At 35.1% G+C, this 18,738-nt stretch overlaps 2 protein-coding genes across 4 annotated transcripts; one reads left to right on the forward strand and one right to left on the reverse strand.

The window, feature by feature from the left end:
* Positions 1–33: 33 nt before the first annotated feature.
* Positions 34–2,711, reverse strand: LOC133183876 (large ribosomal subunit protein mL54-like). Its single transcript, XM_061318769.1, has 2 exons — positions 2,568–2,711; positions 34–392 (listed from the first exon to the last, which is right to left on the reverse strand). The coding sequence occupies exons 1-2, from the start codon at positions 2,668–2,670 to the stop codon at positions 130–132; spliced, it is 366 nt and encodes a 121-aa protein (XP_061174753.1). The 5' UTR covers positions 2,671–2,711; the 3' UTR covers positions 34–129.
* Positions 2,712–2,976: 265 nt separating this feature from the next.
* Positions 2,977–17,308, forward strand: LOC133182993 (ATPase family gene 2 protein homolog B-like). 3 transcript variants are annotated; one of them, XM_061317900.1, is made up of 9 exons: positions 2,977–3,003; positions 7,228–8,301; positions 8,556–8,759; positions 8,855–9,013; positions 9,618–9,827; positions 10,197–10,388; positions 10,785–10,922; positions 15,749–15,871; positions 16,025–17,308. In XM_061317900.1, the coding sequence occupies exons 2-9, from the start codon at positions 7,234–7,236 to the stop codon at positions 16,175–16,177; spliced, it is 2,247 nt and encodes a 748-aa protein (XP_061173884.1). In that variant the 5' UTR covers positions 2,977–3,003; positions 7,228–7,233; the 3' UTR covers positions 16,178–17,308. The 3 variants fall into 3 exon arrangements, with proteins under 3 accessions (XP_061173884.1, XP_061173883.1, XP_061173882.1); XM_061317899.1 differs by having other exon boundaries at positions 2,993–3,063; XM_061317898.1 differs by having other exon boundaries at positions 2,993–3,015.
* Positions 17,309–18,738: the final 1,430 nt, after the last annotated feature.

Genomic DNA, 18,738 nt, shown 5'->3' on the forward strand with positions numbered 1-18,738 from the left:
TATAAAGAAAACTTTAAGTTTTTCCTGTCTTGGTTTAAACACAATTTATTTTTGCCAAGTTATTCTAAGGGACATCAAATTATGACAAATATGATAATGCAGTCTTCTATCTATAAATACAATGCTTAATCACACTTTTCTCCTCTCTTTGTTCATCTGTTGTATAGTTCTTCTACGCACAAGCCTCCAATACTTATGAGTGCCAGGTTCATGTTCATAAGCACCTCTTTCTATTTTTAGATTCCAAAGCCATTCTGGATATTCACTGTCTGGCTTTATTTCTGGGTCAGATCCTTTGTTCATTATGTTTGCACCACATACATATTTACACAGTTTTTCAGGGTCTTTTTCAGCATCCAAAAATTTGTCCACCTTTTTTGCTAGTCCTTTTACTAGAGAAAAAATTGTCAAGGATTAATATCAATCACCATATGAGTACAAGCATATTAATAAGTCAAATTATTTTAAAAATATACAAACAACAAAATATATATCTACTTGTAGATAGAAGACTACCCTAGATATAAGAACTAGGGTCTAATCCCATTGAGACAGTGTCAATAAAATATTTGCAAAACAAAATAAAAGCTGTGAAGCTTAGCAAATTTTAAATAACGTTCATCAGTATCTGCATTTCTTTAACAATTACAATAATTTGGAAATAAAACAAGAGGCCCATGGGCCACAATGCTCACCTGAGTAACTATTGTCCTTCTGTTCTTCAGCAGCAAATTCTTTTTCCTACATATTCTTATGTAAAACTTTGATCATTTTTCATTGGCCCCACCCTTCCCCAGGGGGCTGTGATTTGAATAAACTTCAATCAATACAACTTGAGGATATAGATTTTAGTCATGAATTTGCTGTTTTTGAGATGAAGACTTTTAAAGATTTTTTCTTATGTATTTTCCTATGTATTCTTAGGTAAAACTTTGAATATACCTTACCTGAGGATGCTGACTGATCATAGTTATGCTACCCATGAGAAGATTTTTAAAGATGGTTCCTAGATATAATACATATAACTTGAATCCCCTATTGTTCCCCCCCCCATCCCCCCAGGGGTCATGATCTGAACAAACTTGAAACTACTGGTATACTACTTAGGATGCTTCTATATTTATATGACAAATATAGCTTTGCTGTTCCTAAAAAGATTTCTTTTAGATATTTCCTAGATATTCTTATGTATAACTTTGGTCCCCTCTTGAGGTCCAGTCCTACCCCCTGGGGTCATGATTTGAACAAATTTGAATCTACACAACCCAAGGATGCCTCCACATTAAAATGACTGAAAATGGCTTGCTGTCTTGAGAAGATTTCTTGATAGATATTTCCTACATATTGCTATGTAAAATTTTGACCTCCTGTTGTGGCCCGGCCCTACCCCGGGGGTCATGATTTGAGCAAACTTAAATCTACACTACCTGTTGATGCTTCTGTATTAATATGACTTATTATGGCATTGCTGTTCTTGTCGAGATTTGTTTTTAGAGATATTTCCTATGTTCCAATGAGGTAAATAAATATATGAAATGATATGATATATGAATATATTTGAATCTACAGTATGTATTGATGATCTCATACAAGTTTTATCTTTTCTGGCTTAGTGGTTCTTGAGAAGATTTTCAAATGATGACACCAAAGATTAACAAATACTTATTATCTCCCCTTGAAAAAGGGTTTGGTATCTCTTTTGAATAAACTTTAATCCCCTCCACCCAAAAATGCTTTTTGGCATGTTTGGTTGAAATTGGCCCAGTGATTCTTGGGAAAAAGTCAAAAATGTAAAAAGTTTATTAAGATGACCATCTTTGCTGGCCAAGGGTTTCTGATCCGCTACTTTCCTCTCAAACCATTGGCCTATGGTTCTGTCAAAAGCTGGGATTGTTTATGTCACATGATCTCAAATCTGCACAGATTGTGTCATCAACGGGAAAAAAAGCGAATTTAAAAATTAAAGTTTTTTAGAGAATAATTAACAAGATTTAAGGCATCGAGTGATGTTTATTTGTTATTTATGTGTAATATAGATTCCTGATCACATTATTTGCACATCAACTTAAGATTGGATGACACCATAGTTTGATAGAATGGCATGTTATCTTATGGATCGTTGTTTAATTGTGTTTTTCATTCCCAAGACTAAAGAGTCAATTAATGTATATCCCAAATGCAGATATTGTCATTTACAAAAAGCAATTGCTAGTTGGTTGAACTATATCAATCAACTCCAATCCACAACATGAGAAAAAATCCCAACTTTTGACAGCACCATAGGCCAAGGGTTTGTGAGAAGAGTGGTGAATCTGAAACCCTCAGTTATTTAGTAAATTCGAAGAACATACAGACGACATACAACAGACAGACGCCGGGCACTCTTCGATCAGAAAAGCTCACTTGAGCCTTTGGCTCAGGTGAGCAAAAAAAGCTATATAATGTACAAATCTCGTCTGCTTTCCTCAATAAACAATAAAACCATTAGAAATCAGTGTTATACCCCCCCCCCCTTTTCCCTGTTAATCATTTAATCAATTATTACGCTATATACAGAAATTACTTACCATCTTTCTTTGCAAATTGTACTGCACTAATATGAAATGTTCTAAAATGTACAAAACAAAAACTTTTACAAACAGCAAACGATTTAGACAATTTGAATGTCATTCTTGCATGTTTGGGTTAGTGCGGTGTTAAGTGAGTTTTTGTCCCATGTAGTTTAGTCTGGGTTAAAAAGATTATCTTACGTTTCATGACGTATTAATTTCATACAAATTTTGAAAACACGTAGAAAATATATAAACACAATATTTCGATATCAAAAATATTAATTTTAGTCAAAGTATTTCAGGTTTAAACACCTATAAGTTGTAAATTCACATTTGATAACGAGCAGAAAAATACACTTTACACCGTTAACCTCGTTTCAAATTCAATATGTCAGCTCCCATTGTGAATGCAATTCCCACATGATTTAGAACCAGAAGAAAATCATCGTTGGTGAATGTCATGGTATAATAATCAAGGAAATTATAGATCGTTATATTTCAAGTCCATAAAGTATGTTATTTATTGAAAATTTTGTTTATTATGAGAAGATGTTAATAAACAGTGCATAATCATCACTCATGTAAGACTGTCAGGTGTAAAGTTCTCACTTCTTTGCTAAAACTGACAACCTAATACCATTTTGAAATTTTCATCTTTCGATATGAATGTGCTAGTTAGGAACTTGAAATTGTAAATGTAAATCAATTCAATTCAATTTATTTATTGATTCACCAAACACGTTGGCATACAACCATGTTGCATACAAAATGAAAAAAATACAGTGTGTTTTCAGATTACTAAAACACATGCTAAAGTACATACATATAGAGTGGAAATTTGACGCTTTTATTAAAAAAAAGTAGGATTACTAGAGGTCTCACTCGTTCAAGTGATTATATACCCTCAAGTTTAATTTAGGTGTAGAGGTTCAGGGTTCTCATTAATTTTTAGAGTAGGTGGAGAAAAAAAGGAGTGGCACTGTTGACTTGAGAGTCAAAGGCCCAAACCAAGGGCCACTGGCCTGAAGGGGGGGGGGTTGAGTCCGAGAGCGGGGTTATCCCCCTTTTGGCAATAGGGGGTCTGGGGGTCCTTCCCCGGAAAATTTTTTAAATTTACATTGCAGGAGGTGGCATCTGAGACCTCTCTGGGCATATTTTGACTTGTTATATTTTGTCTCAATATGACACTTTTTAGGAGCCCATTTTGCCCCCCCCCCCCCCCCCCCAAAAAAAAATCACAGGAGTAGCACACAGCCTATCCATCTAACTTCCTTGATTTTTGTAATTTGTTGTAAATAAAGATTTTTCGAACAAATTTTTGTTGCATTTTTGTAGCAATTGTTTGATTAAAGATAGCCCATGTTGCAGTTTCAAAACCGGAAATGAAAAAAAGCTTAGTATAACTTAAATCAGACCGATCACAATTCTGGAATCATATCACCACGTTTTAAAAAAGGGATTGTACTCTGATAAGAAAAACGTCACATGACAACGATTTTATGTTTACGTTTTTTATTCACTAAATTTAATGAAACAAACTTGATAACCAAAGACCTCTGCTACAGTCCCTTTTTTAGCTCTTCTGAGCCAAAGGCTCAAAGAGCTAATGCTATGGCCATTTGTGCGGTGTGCGTAAACTTTTAGAATATGGGCCATAACTCAAGAACCCCTTGGCCAATTATTGTCAAATTTGTCACAGGGTATCCTTGGCCCAAGGGCTCCCTTTTATACTAAAACTAGGGTTGTGACCCTTTAACAAGGGGAGATAATTAGGAAAATAGAAACAAAAGTACTGGTTGCTAAAAAATCTTCTTCTCAAGAACCACAAGGCAGATTATCACCAAACTTACACAAAAGGATGAGGATATGTTGTAGATTAAAATTTGCACGGGGATTTACCCTGGGGCAAAGGGCGTGGTCTCAAGGTCACTTCAAAGTTGACCAAAAATTACATTTTTTTAAAATGTTGATATTTTGCTTACTATAAGGACTAGGATCATCAAGTCTTGTCAGTTGATGCATCTAAGGACCTCATATCATGTTGACTCAAAAGTAGGTCACGGTGACCTACTTTTTAAATTTTGCGGCCATTCTTTTTCAAAATGATTTAGAGGTATATTTTGAACAATTTAAGGCCTATGATCATCAAACTTTGTCAGTTGATGCATCTTGGGTCCTCAAAGTACGTCAACTAAAAAGTAGGTCACCTTGACCTACTTTTTGAATTTTACGGCTAATCTTTTTAAAACAATTAAGGTCATTAATTCGAATACCGATAGGTTTAGAATCATTAAATCTTGTAAGATGATGCATCTTGGGGCCACAAAACATATTTATTAAAAAGTAGGTCACAGTGACCTACTTTTTGAACTTTGCAGGCATTCGATTTCAAAGCGTTTTAGAGGCATAATTTGGACATTTTAAAGCCTATGATCATAAAACTTTGTCAGTTGATGCATCTTGGGTCTTCGGAGTAGGTCGACTGAAAAGTAGGTCACCGTGACCTACTTTTGAAAATTTATGGCTTTAATTAAATATTTCGGGTACTAATTGGCTTAGAATCATCAAACTTTGTCAGTTGATGCGTCTTGAGTCCTTGTAGTACAACAACTGAAAAGTATGTCACCGTGACCTACTTTTGAAAAATTAAGTAGGTCACTTTGACCTACTTATAAAATTTTATGGTTATAATTTAAAAAAATATTTTAGGTATTAATTGGCTTAGAATCATCAAACTTATTTGATGGGTCCTCAGAGAATGACAAGTGATAAGTAGGTCACATGACCAACTCTCAGGTACTAGTTGGCTTAGAATCATCTTGGGTTCTCAGAATGTTAATTGGAATTTCAAGGGTTTATCTAAATAAACAGGATACTTAGAGGCTTCAAATAGAAGTGATAGGTTGTACAGTTTATCAGAAGAGCGATTCAAGGCCCTTGGGCCTCTTGTTTCTTTACATGATCATTAGGGCTGGGACGATACAACTTTTTCTATATCGATATGTATCACGATATTTGAACCACGATACGATATGTATCATGATATGTTGAATTGGTTTTAAAATGTTTTTTTTGTATTGAAATGAACAAAATATTTCTTCACAAATAAGAATAATTTAATCAAAGAATTTGTATATATCTGTTGTATTAAAACAAAATAATTTTATGCAAGTGATGTTCATAGTTATATATTTCATATTTATATTCATATTAAGCATATATATTTTATATATTTAACCCAAAATGTTAAGTAGACAAAGAAAAACATAAGTCAGATATTTTTTGCGATATTTTGATATTTCTTCGTATGTACATGTACACGTATTGATATGCGTATCATCCTCACATTGAATCAATATTATCGATATATCGTTCCAGCCCTAATGATCATACTGATTTTTGAAAGTGAAGTAACCAGCACCATTGTGTAAATAGACAGCGAAATTGCCAGTCGCCAGCACTTAATGAGAACCCTGGTGGTGATATAGGAATCACTGTGTCTAGGTTGGCCATGACTTTGAACCAAGGTCACTTGTGCAAGTTTATATCATGGTAGAAAAAAAATTATAATTTGTGTCTCTTGGGGACCCAAGCTTAACTTTCAATTGTTTAACATTGGAAGTTCATTCTTAACACAAAGATTACTAATGATATGAGGATGTGTCATTTCCTTAACCTATGGTCCAGTGATTGGGAAGGAAATAAAGGTCAATGGGACTATTGCACAACTGTCAAAGTTTTTAATGGGCTATTTTAGAAATGAATGGGCTATAAGAAAAAAACTAAATGACAAACAAATGTGATACTAAAGGAAACATGTTTCTTTATTAACAAATTTTATTTTTCACGTATGCAGCTGTAGCACATTTAAAGGAACCCACAAACAATATAATTTTTTCATATATTGGGTCAATAACGCCAAAATTTCAATAAAACATTGGAAATGAGTGAGGTAATGTACCTTTGTTGTCCTAAATTAAGAGTCTCATGTAACAGGTAGCAGTTTTTGTGGGGCTTTAATTAATGAGATTTGTTGCATTAAAATGACTGCATTTTTAACAAAAGTAAAACAAGCAAGAAAGTCGTACACAATGTATTTCTGACTACCATCGCAAAAATTTGAATGTGCACTTTTTCAACCCAGGTAGGTCTAGGCTAATCTCAGTGAGATTTGTCTAGACTGAAAATTTTGAACTGTCGTCTCTTCTGAAGATTTGAAAGAAATGTCAGTACAAAATTTTTAGTTTGATGAATCTCGCTGAGATTAGGTCCAGACATGTCAAAGTGGGACCAGTGAAGCATCATTTATCACCAAACAGGCTTTATAAAGAACACCCTGTCAGACCACAGGTTGTTTCATTGTTTACTTAGTTACCCTCCCCAGGTGTTTGATCATGAATTTTTTGGGCAAATTTTTTTTAAATTGTAAAGAATTTGGGAACAACGTAATAAACATACTTATTTTATATAGATTTGTTATGGAATGGTTTTTCTACTTTGAAATTCCAGTGAAAGAAGTGTTCTGTCATATTAAATCTTGAATGTAATAAACTGACTCCATCTTACCCATATAAACAAGTTTAGTCTCAGGGGTAGCAATTTTACCCACCTGACTCTCATATTAACTTACAATCTTTATCTTGATTTTCATTTTAATATCTTTATTGGTATTCAGGTAACAATGCAGCATAAGCTTCAGGTGAGGAAAAATACAGACATTACAACACAGAAATGCAAAGTTGACATACCAACTCTCAGACATCTTGGGATTAAGCCAGGATCATTTGCAGCTATTTTATTTGAGAACACAGAATTCATCTGTCAAGTTTGGCCAATTCCTCATTTATCAGGAACTGGGATAGAAGTCGGCACTGCAGTGACAAGGTCAGCTGAACAGAAGACAGACAAGGCCTGTACAATTAAACAACTGGATGTTGTACCAGGGAAAAGTATTAGCGTGAGCATTGTAGTGACAAAGGCACAAGATGTTAAAGTATACAGAAAAATGAAGACAGAGTGTGCCCGTAGCTTGGAAGATATCTGTAGGGGGCTATTATATAAAATCTGTGTATCTTCCAAGGCTGTTGTGGACAAGGAGACTTGTATGCTGGCAAAATTACATGGTATCTCTTTTATTCTGATTGACATTGTATCTGATTGGGATTATTGTATTGTTGACAATACCACCACTATAACTGTGAATGATATACAAAGTAGAGAACATTACATGCAAAAACAGACAATTGCCCAGACCACTCCTTTAGGAGGCTTAGATAAAGTTGAGGAGGAGTTGATGGAATTTCTCTCTGCATCTTTTAGTGTAAAATCTAATGTAAACAACACCTTGAGGCTCCCCAGAGGAGTTCTTCTCCGAGGCCCACCAGGAACAGGGAAAACTTCACTTGTTAAACACATCTGCAACAAATGTAATGCTTTCCTAATCTCTATTAATGGACCAGAAGTGTTTGGATCACGTCCAGGGGAAACAGAGGAGAACATAAAAGGAGTGTTTGAGAAAGCCTTTCTCATGAGTGAGGAGGGCCCTTGTGTTATTTTCTTGGATGAGATCGATTCCGTTTGTCCAAAGAGGCGGGACTCTGATGATACCAATAATACAAGATCAACAAGTGTGTTTCTTAATTACCTAGACAAAATTAGTGACTGTGCAAACTTAGCTGTGATTGGGGCCACCAACAGACCAGCAGCCCTTGACCCGAGTGTGAGGCGACCAGGAAGACTGGACAAAGAGGTCAGAGGTCATCATATTTGTATACCAGTGAAGTTTGTCATCATTAAAGTGAAAGGGAACAAATGAATGAAGCTTGGGAATTTGAAATTTAGTAAAAAAAATTTAGATAATATTGTCAAGAATATTCTACAATAACTAATTTTAACTGAAGGGTTTGTGTTAAACATTTCCTGATAAACCTCATTACTTTATTGTTCTATTACTTTTAGTTTAAAGTACCAATTTACAATTTAAATTTATTTTAAAATTTTCAGATTATGATAAATGTTCCTACACTTAGTCAGAGAAAAGAAATATTGAGACACCATTGTTCTGGATTAAGAGTTGATTCAGGACTGGATCTGAATGAGATAGCCAAGATGACCAATGGATATGTAGGAGCTGATCTGATGTCTCTCTGCCATGAAGCAGCATTTAGCGCCATGAGCTTTCTTCAGTCAGATCTGATAGTTGATAAGGTAAATATCAAATAGAATTAAAAAACAACAAAATCTGATTTTTTAAAATTTGTTTTCATATAGACATCAACTTAATTTCAAAATCTTACTTTTAGGTAGTGGACATTCCATTGATAACAACAGAACACTTTAAGGAAGCACTCAGGAAAGTAATGCCCTCTACTCAGAAGGGGTCACCATGCACCACTGATTTTGACCCTGTACACTGGGAGGATATTGGTGGTCTGGAGGAAGCAAAACTTAAAATTCAGCAAGTTAGAAAATACTGAATATACATGTATTGTTATGGAAACAAGAAAATTATTACTTTTTAGGTCAGGAGTTCTGGTGTTAGGGTGGAGCTCTATTGATTCTTTGAAAGCCTTCTTTGCTTCTGGGAATTAAGCAGATAAACTTTTCTATTCACTATAAAAGGGTCAATTGAGTAAAAGAATTACAAATTGTTTTAATGTAAAATACATGTACTTAAAATACTTCGAAGTTTTTAATGGTCAGGTAGACTTGTATTTAAGGGATAAATAAAAATGAGATCAAAATACCTTATCTTTGTACATAATTTAAAGATATGAAACAGATCAACAACACTTCTTGGGAATGCAAATGGGAGTGTTTTATCACTGACAAGTACAGACAAGTGAAAAAATCTACTTATTAATTGATTTGTTACTGTGTACGCAATAAGATTTTTTTGATCCCCAGGCATCTTATTTCTTTTGCTTTCAGGCAATTTATCTTCATCTATCAGTTTATTTGTTTAGCTTTATGCTTCTGACTATGGATCCTTTATAGTGTTGTATTATACTCAGGTGACCATTAAGGCATTTGGGCCTCTTGTTTATCTTCTTTTAAATGTTTCAGGCAGTGGAGTGGCCTATTAAACACCCGGAAGCCTTCCTTCGTATGGGTCTACCAAGCCCACGAGGTGTTTTGTTGTATGGGCCTCCAGGATGTTGTAAGACCACACTGGTCAAGGCAGTGGCCACATCATCTAATGCCACTTTCCTGTCCATTAGCGGTGCCCAGCTGTTCTCACCCTATGTTGGGGACTCGGAGAAACTCATTTCAGAGGTATTTTGAACTGGGAAGTTAGATGTGTTGTGGTAACTTAATCTTACAATTTCTCATCTCCTAGGAATGGTTGCTCTACCAAGCATAATTAGCCTTTGATTGAAGTTAATGTTTTGGAATTGGATCATTAAGGTTTTGGTAAGAACTATCCTTAATGAAATTCAAGCTGAATTAGTACCTTCTGTTAGATGAAATCGGTGTACTGTGTATGCACATGGAAATTCTTAAATGTGAAATTCAGTGAAGATTTTTGCAAATTCTTAGCAACCACAATAAAAAAAAAGAAAGAAATATTTTACTTTTAAAGGAACATGTACCATTGTAAAGTAGATTTGAATAATTAAAGTACTCTCTCTTTTGCAAAATTAGGTATTCCAGAGAGCCCGTGCAGGTGCCCCTTCCCTCATTTTCTTGGATGAGATTGACTCAATCATTGGCAAGCGATCTGATGGGACATCACAACGAGGGGTCCAAGAGAGGGTATTGTCTACGTTACTCAATGAGATGGATGGAATTGGAATCAGATTGGATGAGAAAACAGATTCTTTACAAACAGGAGAGGTATAAATTTGACATCTCTGTGGTTGATATGCATACAGTATAAGCAGATATTTTAGCAGGGATTCAATTTTGGCATTTTTTAGTGAGGGTGTTGAGAATGCTAAAATTGAATATCGTTATCGTTCCAGATATTGTTAACAATTCATTCCCACATTGAAGGTGACTAATCTTTCTATCCATCACAAAATTGCTAAATTTACTTTTCTCTAAAATTGAATACCAATTTTTTAGGAAATATTGCTAAATTTGCGTCACAAAGATGACTGAAGATTGACTTTTTACTTAATTTTTACAATTTGATCCTCCATAGTTCCTTACAATTTTTGGTCAAATGGCTATGTGAGGAGATTAAGAATATTTTGAGATTTTTTTTCTCCACAAAATGTGAAAAATCAGGATGGATTAGTCCCAGACATAGCCAATAAAAGTGTGCTGGTAGTAGCTGCCACGAATCGACTGGACATGTTGGATGAGGCTCTCACCAGACCAGGCAGATTTGACAGATCTGTGTTTGTACCCCCACCAGATATACAGGTTAATCGATACATGTTTATTTCAATACCTACTTCAATATCCATATGCAATATGCCTTTGCTTGTACATTAATGTGTTAGTATATAATGATCTTTTGAGTTGGTGTTGCATTCATTGAGCATTTTATAGTTGACAGACACAGTTGACAGTCACTCAGGTGACCTATTGCTATCCGTTTTTGTCCGTCGTCGTGCGTCATGCGTTAACTTTTGAACATTTTCAGCTTCTTCTCTAGAACCGCTCAACCAATTTCAACTAATTTTGGCATATAGCATCTTTGGGTGAAGGGGAACAAAAGTTATGAATTTCATGGTCCCTGCCCCCCTGGGGCCCCAGGGGTGGGGCTAAAACCACCAAAATTGATGCAATCTTTAAAAATCTTCTTCTTTACTCCTGGACATCAAGCAGTCAAACTGTTGACATGATTGTAATAAGCATTGGGCCCTCTACCTAAATTGTGAAATTCATGGCCCCAGGGTCAGGGGTTCTGGTGTTAGGGCGGGGCTATATAGATCATATAGTGAAAGTGCATTATTTCTTTGAAAATCTTCTTCTCTTCTCCTGGGTATTATTTAAACAAACTAAGTGCATGGTTATGACAAGCAGTAATGCCTTTTCCAAAATTGTGAAATTCATGGCCCCTGGGTCAGGGGTTCTGGTGTAAGGGCAGGGCTCTATTGATTATATAGTGAAAATGCATTAATTTTTGGAAAATCTTCTCCTCTGCTCCTGGACATCAAGCAGTCAAACTGTTGGCATGATTGTAATAAGGATTGAGCCCTCTACCAAAATTGTGAAATTCATGGCCCCTGTGTCAGGGGTTCTGGTGTTAGGGCGGGGCTCTATTGATTATATAGTGAAAATGCATTAATTCTTTGAAAATCTTCTTCTCTGCTCCTGGGTATTATTTAAACAAACTAAGTGCATAGTAATGGTGCAGAAGGATGCTTTTTCCAAAATTTTGAAATTCTTGGCCCCAGGATCAGGGGTTCTGGAGCTAGGGCGTGTCTATATAAATCATATAGTGAAAGTGCATTATTTCTTTGAAAAATCTTTTTCTCTGCTCCTGGGTATTATTGAAACATATTGAATACATAGTTATGATAAGCAAGAGTGACTCTACCAAAATTGTGAAATTCATGGCCCCAAGGTCAGGGGTTCTGGTGCTGGGGGGGGGGGGGGGCTCTATTGATTATATAGTGAATCTGTAGTAAAAATGCATTATTTCTTTGAAAATCTTCAGGTGTTCTGGTCCTGGCCAGGGCTCTATTAATTTGTATTCAACTGAGAGGAGTTATTCCCCTTTGCCATTTACTTTTGATAATTAATCACTGTAAATAATGTACTTGAAAGGTTAATAGAATAAGAGAATTATGCAAGATATTTTATTGTATAATACCAAAAGTACTTTTGTAGTTTAAATGATCAGGTAGACTTGTAAGTAATAGATAAATAAAAATGAGACAAAAATAACTTGTATTATTCAATGTTCATCAAAGACCAAGAGAGTCCAATGTAAGAGATTTCATCAAGGAATTAAAATGGTACAGAATCACTGATAATTTGTTAATATACTGTATGATGATAGTGATAAATGGGGAACAGATTAAAACCTAACTTATGAACTGTTAATGAACACTAGACTAATTAATTTTGTTGATCCTGATCACCCTATTTTTCTTGCTTATGGGCAACAAAGCTTCACCTTTCAGGTCATTTTATACTCTGTGGATCCTCTAAATTGTTGTTTTATACTCAGGTGACCATTAAGGCCCTTGGGCCTCTTGTTTATTTTGATGATTGCTAGTCTTACTTAAAATAGAAATTTTTGTGAACAACTTTCAAAACGCTATTCCTTCTACAGTTTTGATCTGATTTCAATGTAACTTGGCATACATGTAGACTACACTAAGATATATAATTCTGTTTATCAGGTTTTGATTTTAATGATTGATGGTTACTAAAAATAGAAATTTATATCCTAATTTCTTTTCAAAACTGTACTCCTCCTACATTTTTGGTCTGCAATTAATCTTGCCACAAAAAAGACTAAACCAAGGATCATAATTCTATTTATTGCTGTTGTAAAATTTCAAATTCAAGTACTATTTTTCTCTTTCTTTGTTATAAGTACAAACTAGTAGAGCTACAGTCTTGTTAGAGACTTCTGGTTAATTTAATAGCTATATACAGTTGAACTTTGCATCTTGAACTCTGATATCCTGAATACCATGGATATGTCAAAGTGAGTTGAAAGTCCCCAAAACATTTTTTGTCCCCCGCTTTCACTGAAAGTGTCCGTCTGTCTGTATTTCTGTCTGTCTGTAACACTTTCATTTCCACACGATATCTCGTGAACCCTGTGAGCTTTCACAATAAATTTTGCAAAGCAACTCCCTATGGCCTAAAGGAGAACCCTATTGGTTTTGAGGTCAAAGGTCAAGGTCATAAATTCATTAATTCTGTCTGTTTTAACACTTTCGTTTCCGCGCGATATCTCGAGAACCCTTTGAGCTTTTGCAATGAAATTTTACGTTACAACTCCCTGTGGCCTAAGGAAGACCCCTATTGATTTTGAGGTCAAAAGGTCAAAGTTCAAGGTCTTATATTCATACATTCCATCTGTGTGTAACACTTTCATTTCCAGGCAATATCTCAAGAAGCTTTTGAGCTTTTGCAATAAATTTAATATCATAACTCCCTAGGGTCTCTCTCATCCCTCTCAAAGTGTCCCGCCCCTTTTTTTTTTATTATTTATTGTATTAAAAGTCACTTGGCACTATTTTTAGCACAGGGGCATGTGGAGAGTTATTACGTATTAATACAGGTTGTCGGCGGACTTTATATTCTTATTACATCTATTAGAACTGTTTAGTAAAGGCTAAATTAGACACCATGTATTGTGTAAAACTTTGACAATATCGAACATAAATATAAACATTATATGAGACCTAATGTTTGTGTTTAATTTGCTGTTTAATCACGTGCCTCCATGGTTTAGGGGTATGACTCTCGCTTAGCATGTTAGAGGTCCCGGGTTCAAATACCGTACGATCCTTTTTTTTGTCCCCCACTTTCACTGAAAGTGGGGGATATTAATTTGGGTCTGTCTGTCCATCCGTCTGTATTTCTGTCTGTAACACTTTCATTTCTACACAATATCTTGAGAACCCTTTGAGCTTTTGCAATGAAATTTTGCATAGCAACTCCCTATGGCCTAAAGAAGAACCTTATTGATTTTGAGGTCAAAAGGTCAAAGATCAAGGTCATAAATTCATAAATTCTGTCTGTTTTAACACTATCGTTTCCACGCGATATATCGCGAATTCTTTGAGCTTTTGCAATGAAATTTTACATAACAACTCCCTGTGGCCTAAGGAAGACCCCTATTGATTTTGAGGTCAAAAGGTCAAAGTTCAAGGTCATAAATTGATGAATTCCATCTGTGTGTAACACTTTCATTTCTGGGCAATATCTCAAGAAGCTTTCGAGCTTCTGCAATGAAATTTTATACCATTACTCCCTGTGGCCTCTCTTGCCCCTCTCAAAGTGTCCCGTCCAATTTTTTTAATTTATTGTATTAAAAGTCACTTGGCACTATTTGTAGCACTGGGGCATGTTATTATGTATAATACAGGTTGTCGGCAGACTTTATATTCTAAATACATTTATTCGAACTGTTTAGTAAAGGCTAAATTAGACAACATTTATTGTGTAAAATTTTGACAATATCGAACGTGAATATAAACATTATCTGTGACCTAATGTTTGCATTTAATTTGCTGCATAATCAAGTGCCTCCATGGTCTAGTGGTTATGATGCTTGCTTGGCAAGCGAGAGGCCCGGGTTCAAATCCCGGACGATCCTCTTTTTTATTTATTTATTTATTTTTTATTATTATTTTTTTTTTTGGATTTACTAAATGATACTATACAACATGTGAAATGAAAAAGTTATGACATCTAGCCTGTACAACCCCCCCCCCCACCCCCCCACCCCCGAACTGCGCATGCTCTTCTTTTTTCCCTAAGTGGGGGACACAAATTCTCTGAATTAGCTTGTTTTTTTTTTTCATTTTTTTTTTTTTTTGGAATTTACTAAATGATACTATTCAACATGTGAAGTGAAAAAGTTATGATGTCTGGCTTGTACAAACTCATAAAATCATTATTACACTAACAGTGTGATAAATATTTTATATAAAAAGAATCTTCTATACACATATTAAAGAATAAGCAATCAAATCTTTATATCCATATTGGCATTTTTTATTTGCTTCATTATACATGTATACATTAAATAAATAAGGGGGGGGGGGCCGATTCCCCCAAACTGCGCATGCTCTTCTTTTTTTTTCCCTAAGGGGGGGGGGGGACGAAATTCTCTGAATTAGCTTGTTTTAATGTAATTTACCTCAATATATCTTGATCCCTTTGATATCAAGAAGTTTTTTTATGGTCCCATCAAGTTTAAGATATTGAGGTTTGACTGTATATTCAGGCCTAGGGCAATCAAACTATGTTGATGCTTCTTGGAGGGAAGGTTTGTCGCAACCCAACATTAAGTTATTTATTTAAGTGTTGTTACAAATGACAAGATCATTGCTTGCAACTATGAATATGCATGAAAAGTTGTGTAGTTATTCTTGGTGTAGTTCCAAATGGGCATACCATGTAACCAGCAATACACTTTATTATAACAATAATATCTGATATATTATTGAAATGAAATGATAGGGCAAAAGAAATTAAGCACTAAACATTGAATCTGTTTTTACATATGCATAGGTTTTGTTGTTGTTCAAACTGTATTTTGATCTTTGCAGGGTAGGCTAGAAATTCTTAAGATTTGCACAAAAACCATGCCAATGAAAGATGCTGATTTGTCTGAACTTGCCATAAAGACTGAAAACTACACAGGAGCGGATCTAAAAAATCTCTGCCGAGAGGTATACTACGAGTACATGTATAAACATAGTAAAGATTTGTACAATTATATCACAGAATATAGACTAAATTGATAAACAAAAAATATTTATAGAGTTGCAAGAAGTTTTTGCAATATCACTGTCAGACAATAAAGTTGTGACTTTTATTGATAGGCTGCCTTGCTGGCATTGACAGAGAACTTGTCATCTGACGTCATTACTGGAGAGCACCTCAACACAGCCTTGTCTATAGTGAAGCCCTCAATCACCTCCTCTCTACTGACAAAATACAAACACTGTCCAAAGGAGAAAAAACTTATCATCTGACATCATCACAGAAGAGCACCTCAACACAGCCTTGTCTATAGTGAAGCCCTGAATCACCTCACTACTGACAAAATACAAACACTGTCTAAAGGCAAAAAAAAAAACTTCATCTGACATCATTGGGGAAGAGCACCTCAACACAGCCTTGTCTATAGTGAAGCCCCCAATCACCTGCTCTCTACTGACAAAATACACTGTCCAAACGAGAAAAAACTTCACATCTGACATTATCAGGGGAGAGCACCTCAACACAGCCTTGTCTGTAGTGAAGCCCTCAATCACCTCCTCTCTACTGACAAAATACAAACACTGTCCAAAGGAGAGAAAAAAACTTATCATCTGACATCATCAGGGGAGAACATCTCAACACAGCCTTCTCTAAAGTGAAGCCCTCAATCACCTCCTCTCAACTGATGAAATACAAACACCGTCTAAAGGAGAAAAAAACATCATCTGACATCATCAAGGGAGAGCACCTCAACACAGGATTGTCTATAGTGAAGCTCTCAATCACCTCCTCTCTACTGACAAAATACAAACATGGCCCAAAGGAGAAAAAAATTTCATCTTGTGAACATTTTGCTGAGCAATTAACGAATGTGAAAGAATTTTTTCTATGTTCAATGAATTAATTTCTTTTGAAAGTAATTTTTTATAACACACATAAATATTTATGAATTAAAAGAGCATGATATGAATTGCAGAAGTATATGAAACTTGCATGAGTCATTGGTGTCCATTACTTAGTTTAAGAATACTTTAATAAGCTCTACTAGTCATAGCCAGAAGTGTCCATTATCTTTCCTTAAGGAGTGTAAGATTCAAGTTTCTTCAAGTTGTAGCCCTAGGGTCTCGGATATAGCTGAGAAAGGAGGTTAAAGTTCTATAGGCAGATATGCCAACGATGACAAAGCATTATTTCCACAATTTGTCATTGACAATTATGCTTTTAATGCTTTCTTTACTCTTTGAACAAAATCTGGAATTTTTAGTTTCCCCAGACCAAAGTTTAGATTGTTCTTACCATGTTATCTGAAGCCATTATATATATAGACTACTGTACATGTATCAATATTTTTATGAAAATCTTTTAAAATATTAAGATTGTTGTTCTGTCAAAATGGGAAATAAAGGTGATGTCATTATGGTCTCAGTCTTGAATCTCGAGTCGATCTTTTCTTTATACTTAACACAGTGATTTTCATAATTTAGCAAGGATCCCTTATGAATTTGTGAAACAAAATGTGCTTCTAGTTGTGAAATCAATCAGAAAATGGGCAGCTTTTATCTCCATTTATTGAGTCCTTCTCAGAGGCTGCTGCGTGCTGGGCCTCAAACCCTTGATGGTTTATTACACTTGTCAATTAAAATTTAAAAGTGGTTGGCAGAGCAGAATATGAAAATGGTTTGAGAAAATTTTAAAATCATCTAAAGAACCACTGAGCCACAAAAACTGTAACAATTTCCCTATATAGTATATCGACATCGGTTTTGGTTGGAATTTCCAACTTAAAAAAAATATTACGTGGCACTAACGCTTCCGTAATTAACGGTCTGACACTGGTTTTAAAATTATGTATCAATTACTAATGAATTCTTCTTTGCATTCAAACAAGTATTAATGTCCAATTCAAACTGCCATTTGTATTGAATAAAATGAGTGTAAAATGTAGGCAAAAATCGACAGGTAGCGTGCGCAGTTCTTTCATCTACAAAATCATACACCCATATTTTTCTGCAGCTAAGTCTACGGAATTTTGAGAAAACCCTCGTACTTGAGGGATAACTTTGCTTGTTCCTTTCTTGATGAATATATCCAACGTTTTAATGCAAGACATACTGATTGCTTATTTTCATGTATATAGTGCTGGCGGTGGTTGTTGGGAGGGAAGTGGGGGGGGGGGTGTAAAGTGTATTTCAGTATTGTCAATTGGAAACAAAACTTGCAGTATGATATACATCTGAACGTATTCAAAGGAATGCATTTCTCTCCTTTTTTCTTCAATGTTTTTGGATTCTTGTGCAAAATAGGTAATATAACCATTTTGAATAGGTAATATCACCTTTTTTATTTTGAATTATAGTAGGTGAATCATGAAGTCACTTATCCGAATAGGCGATAAACACCTATTCAATTTATATATGAAATAAAATTGCTAATTTACTCCATACAGAAAGTAATCATTTCAGTCTTTCTGTACATTAATGATAACAGAGATTGATTGATTGATTATTGTTGTCGTTTTTGGCGGTACAAATAAATATTCAATGAACGGTTTTAGAAAAAAGTATCAGTAAACGTAAAGCAAATCTAACGGCAAGTAAAATTTATGTAACTTCACAATGATCCACGCGCGGATCTAGAGGGGGGGGGGGTTCGGGGGGTCCGGACCCCCTCCCCTGGAATTTGAAGAGTTTTTAAAGTATATACTGAAGCAAATTAAAAATGACTTTGGACCCCCCCCCCCCCCTGGAAAACGTGGACCCCACCACCACCATCACGAAATAGTTTTTTTTTACATTTGGGAAAGGGATTTTATGTATGTATGTATTTTTTTTTT

Source organism: Saccostrea echinata, unplaced genomic scaffold (assembly GCF_033153115.1).
Source record: "Saccostrea echinata isolate AGI-Se365-2 ecotype Australia unplaced genomic scaffold, CSIRO_AGI_Sech_v1 ptg000009l, whole genome shotgun sequence".
Classification (NCBI taxonomy): domain Eukaryota; kingdom Metazoa; phylum Mollusca; class Bivalvia; order Ostreida; family Ostreidae; genus Saccostrea; species Saccostrea echinata.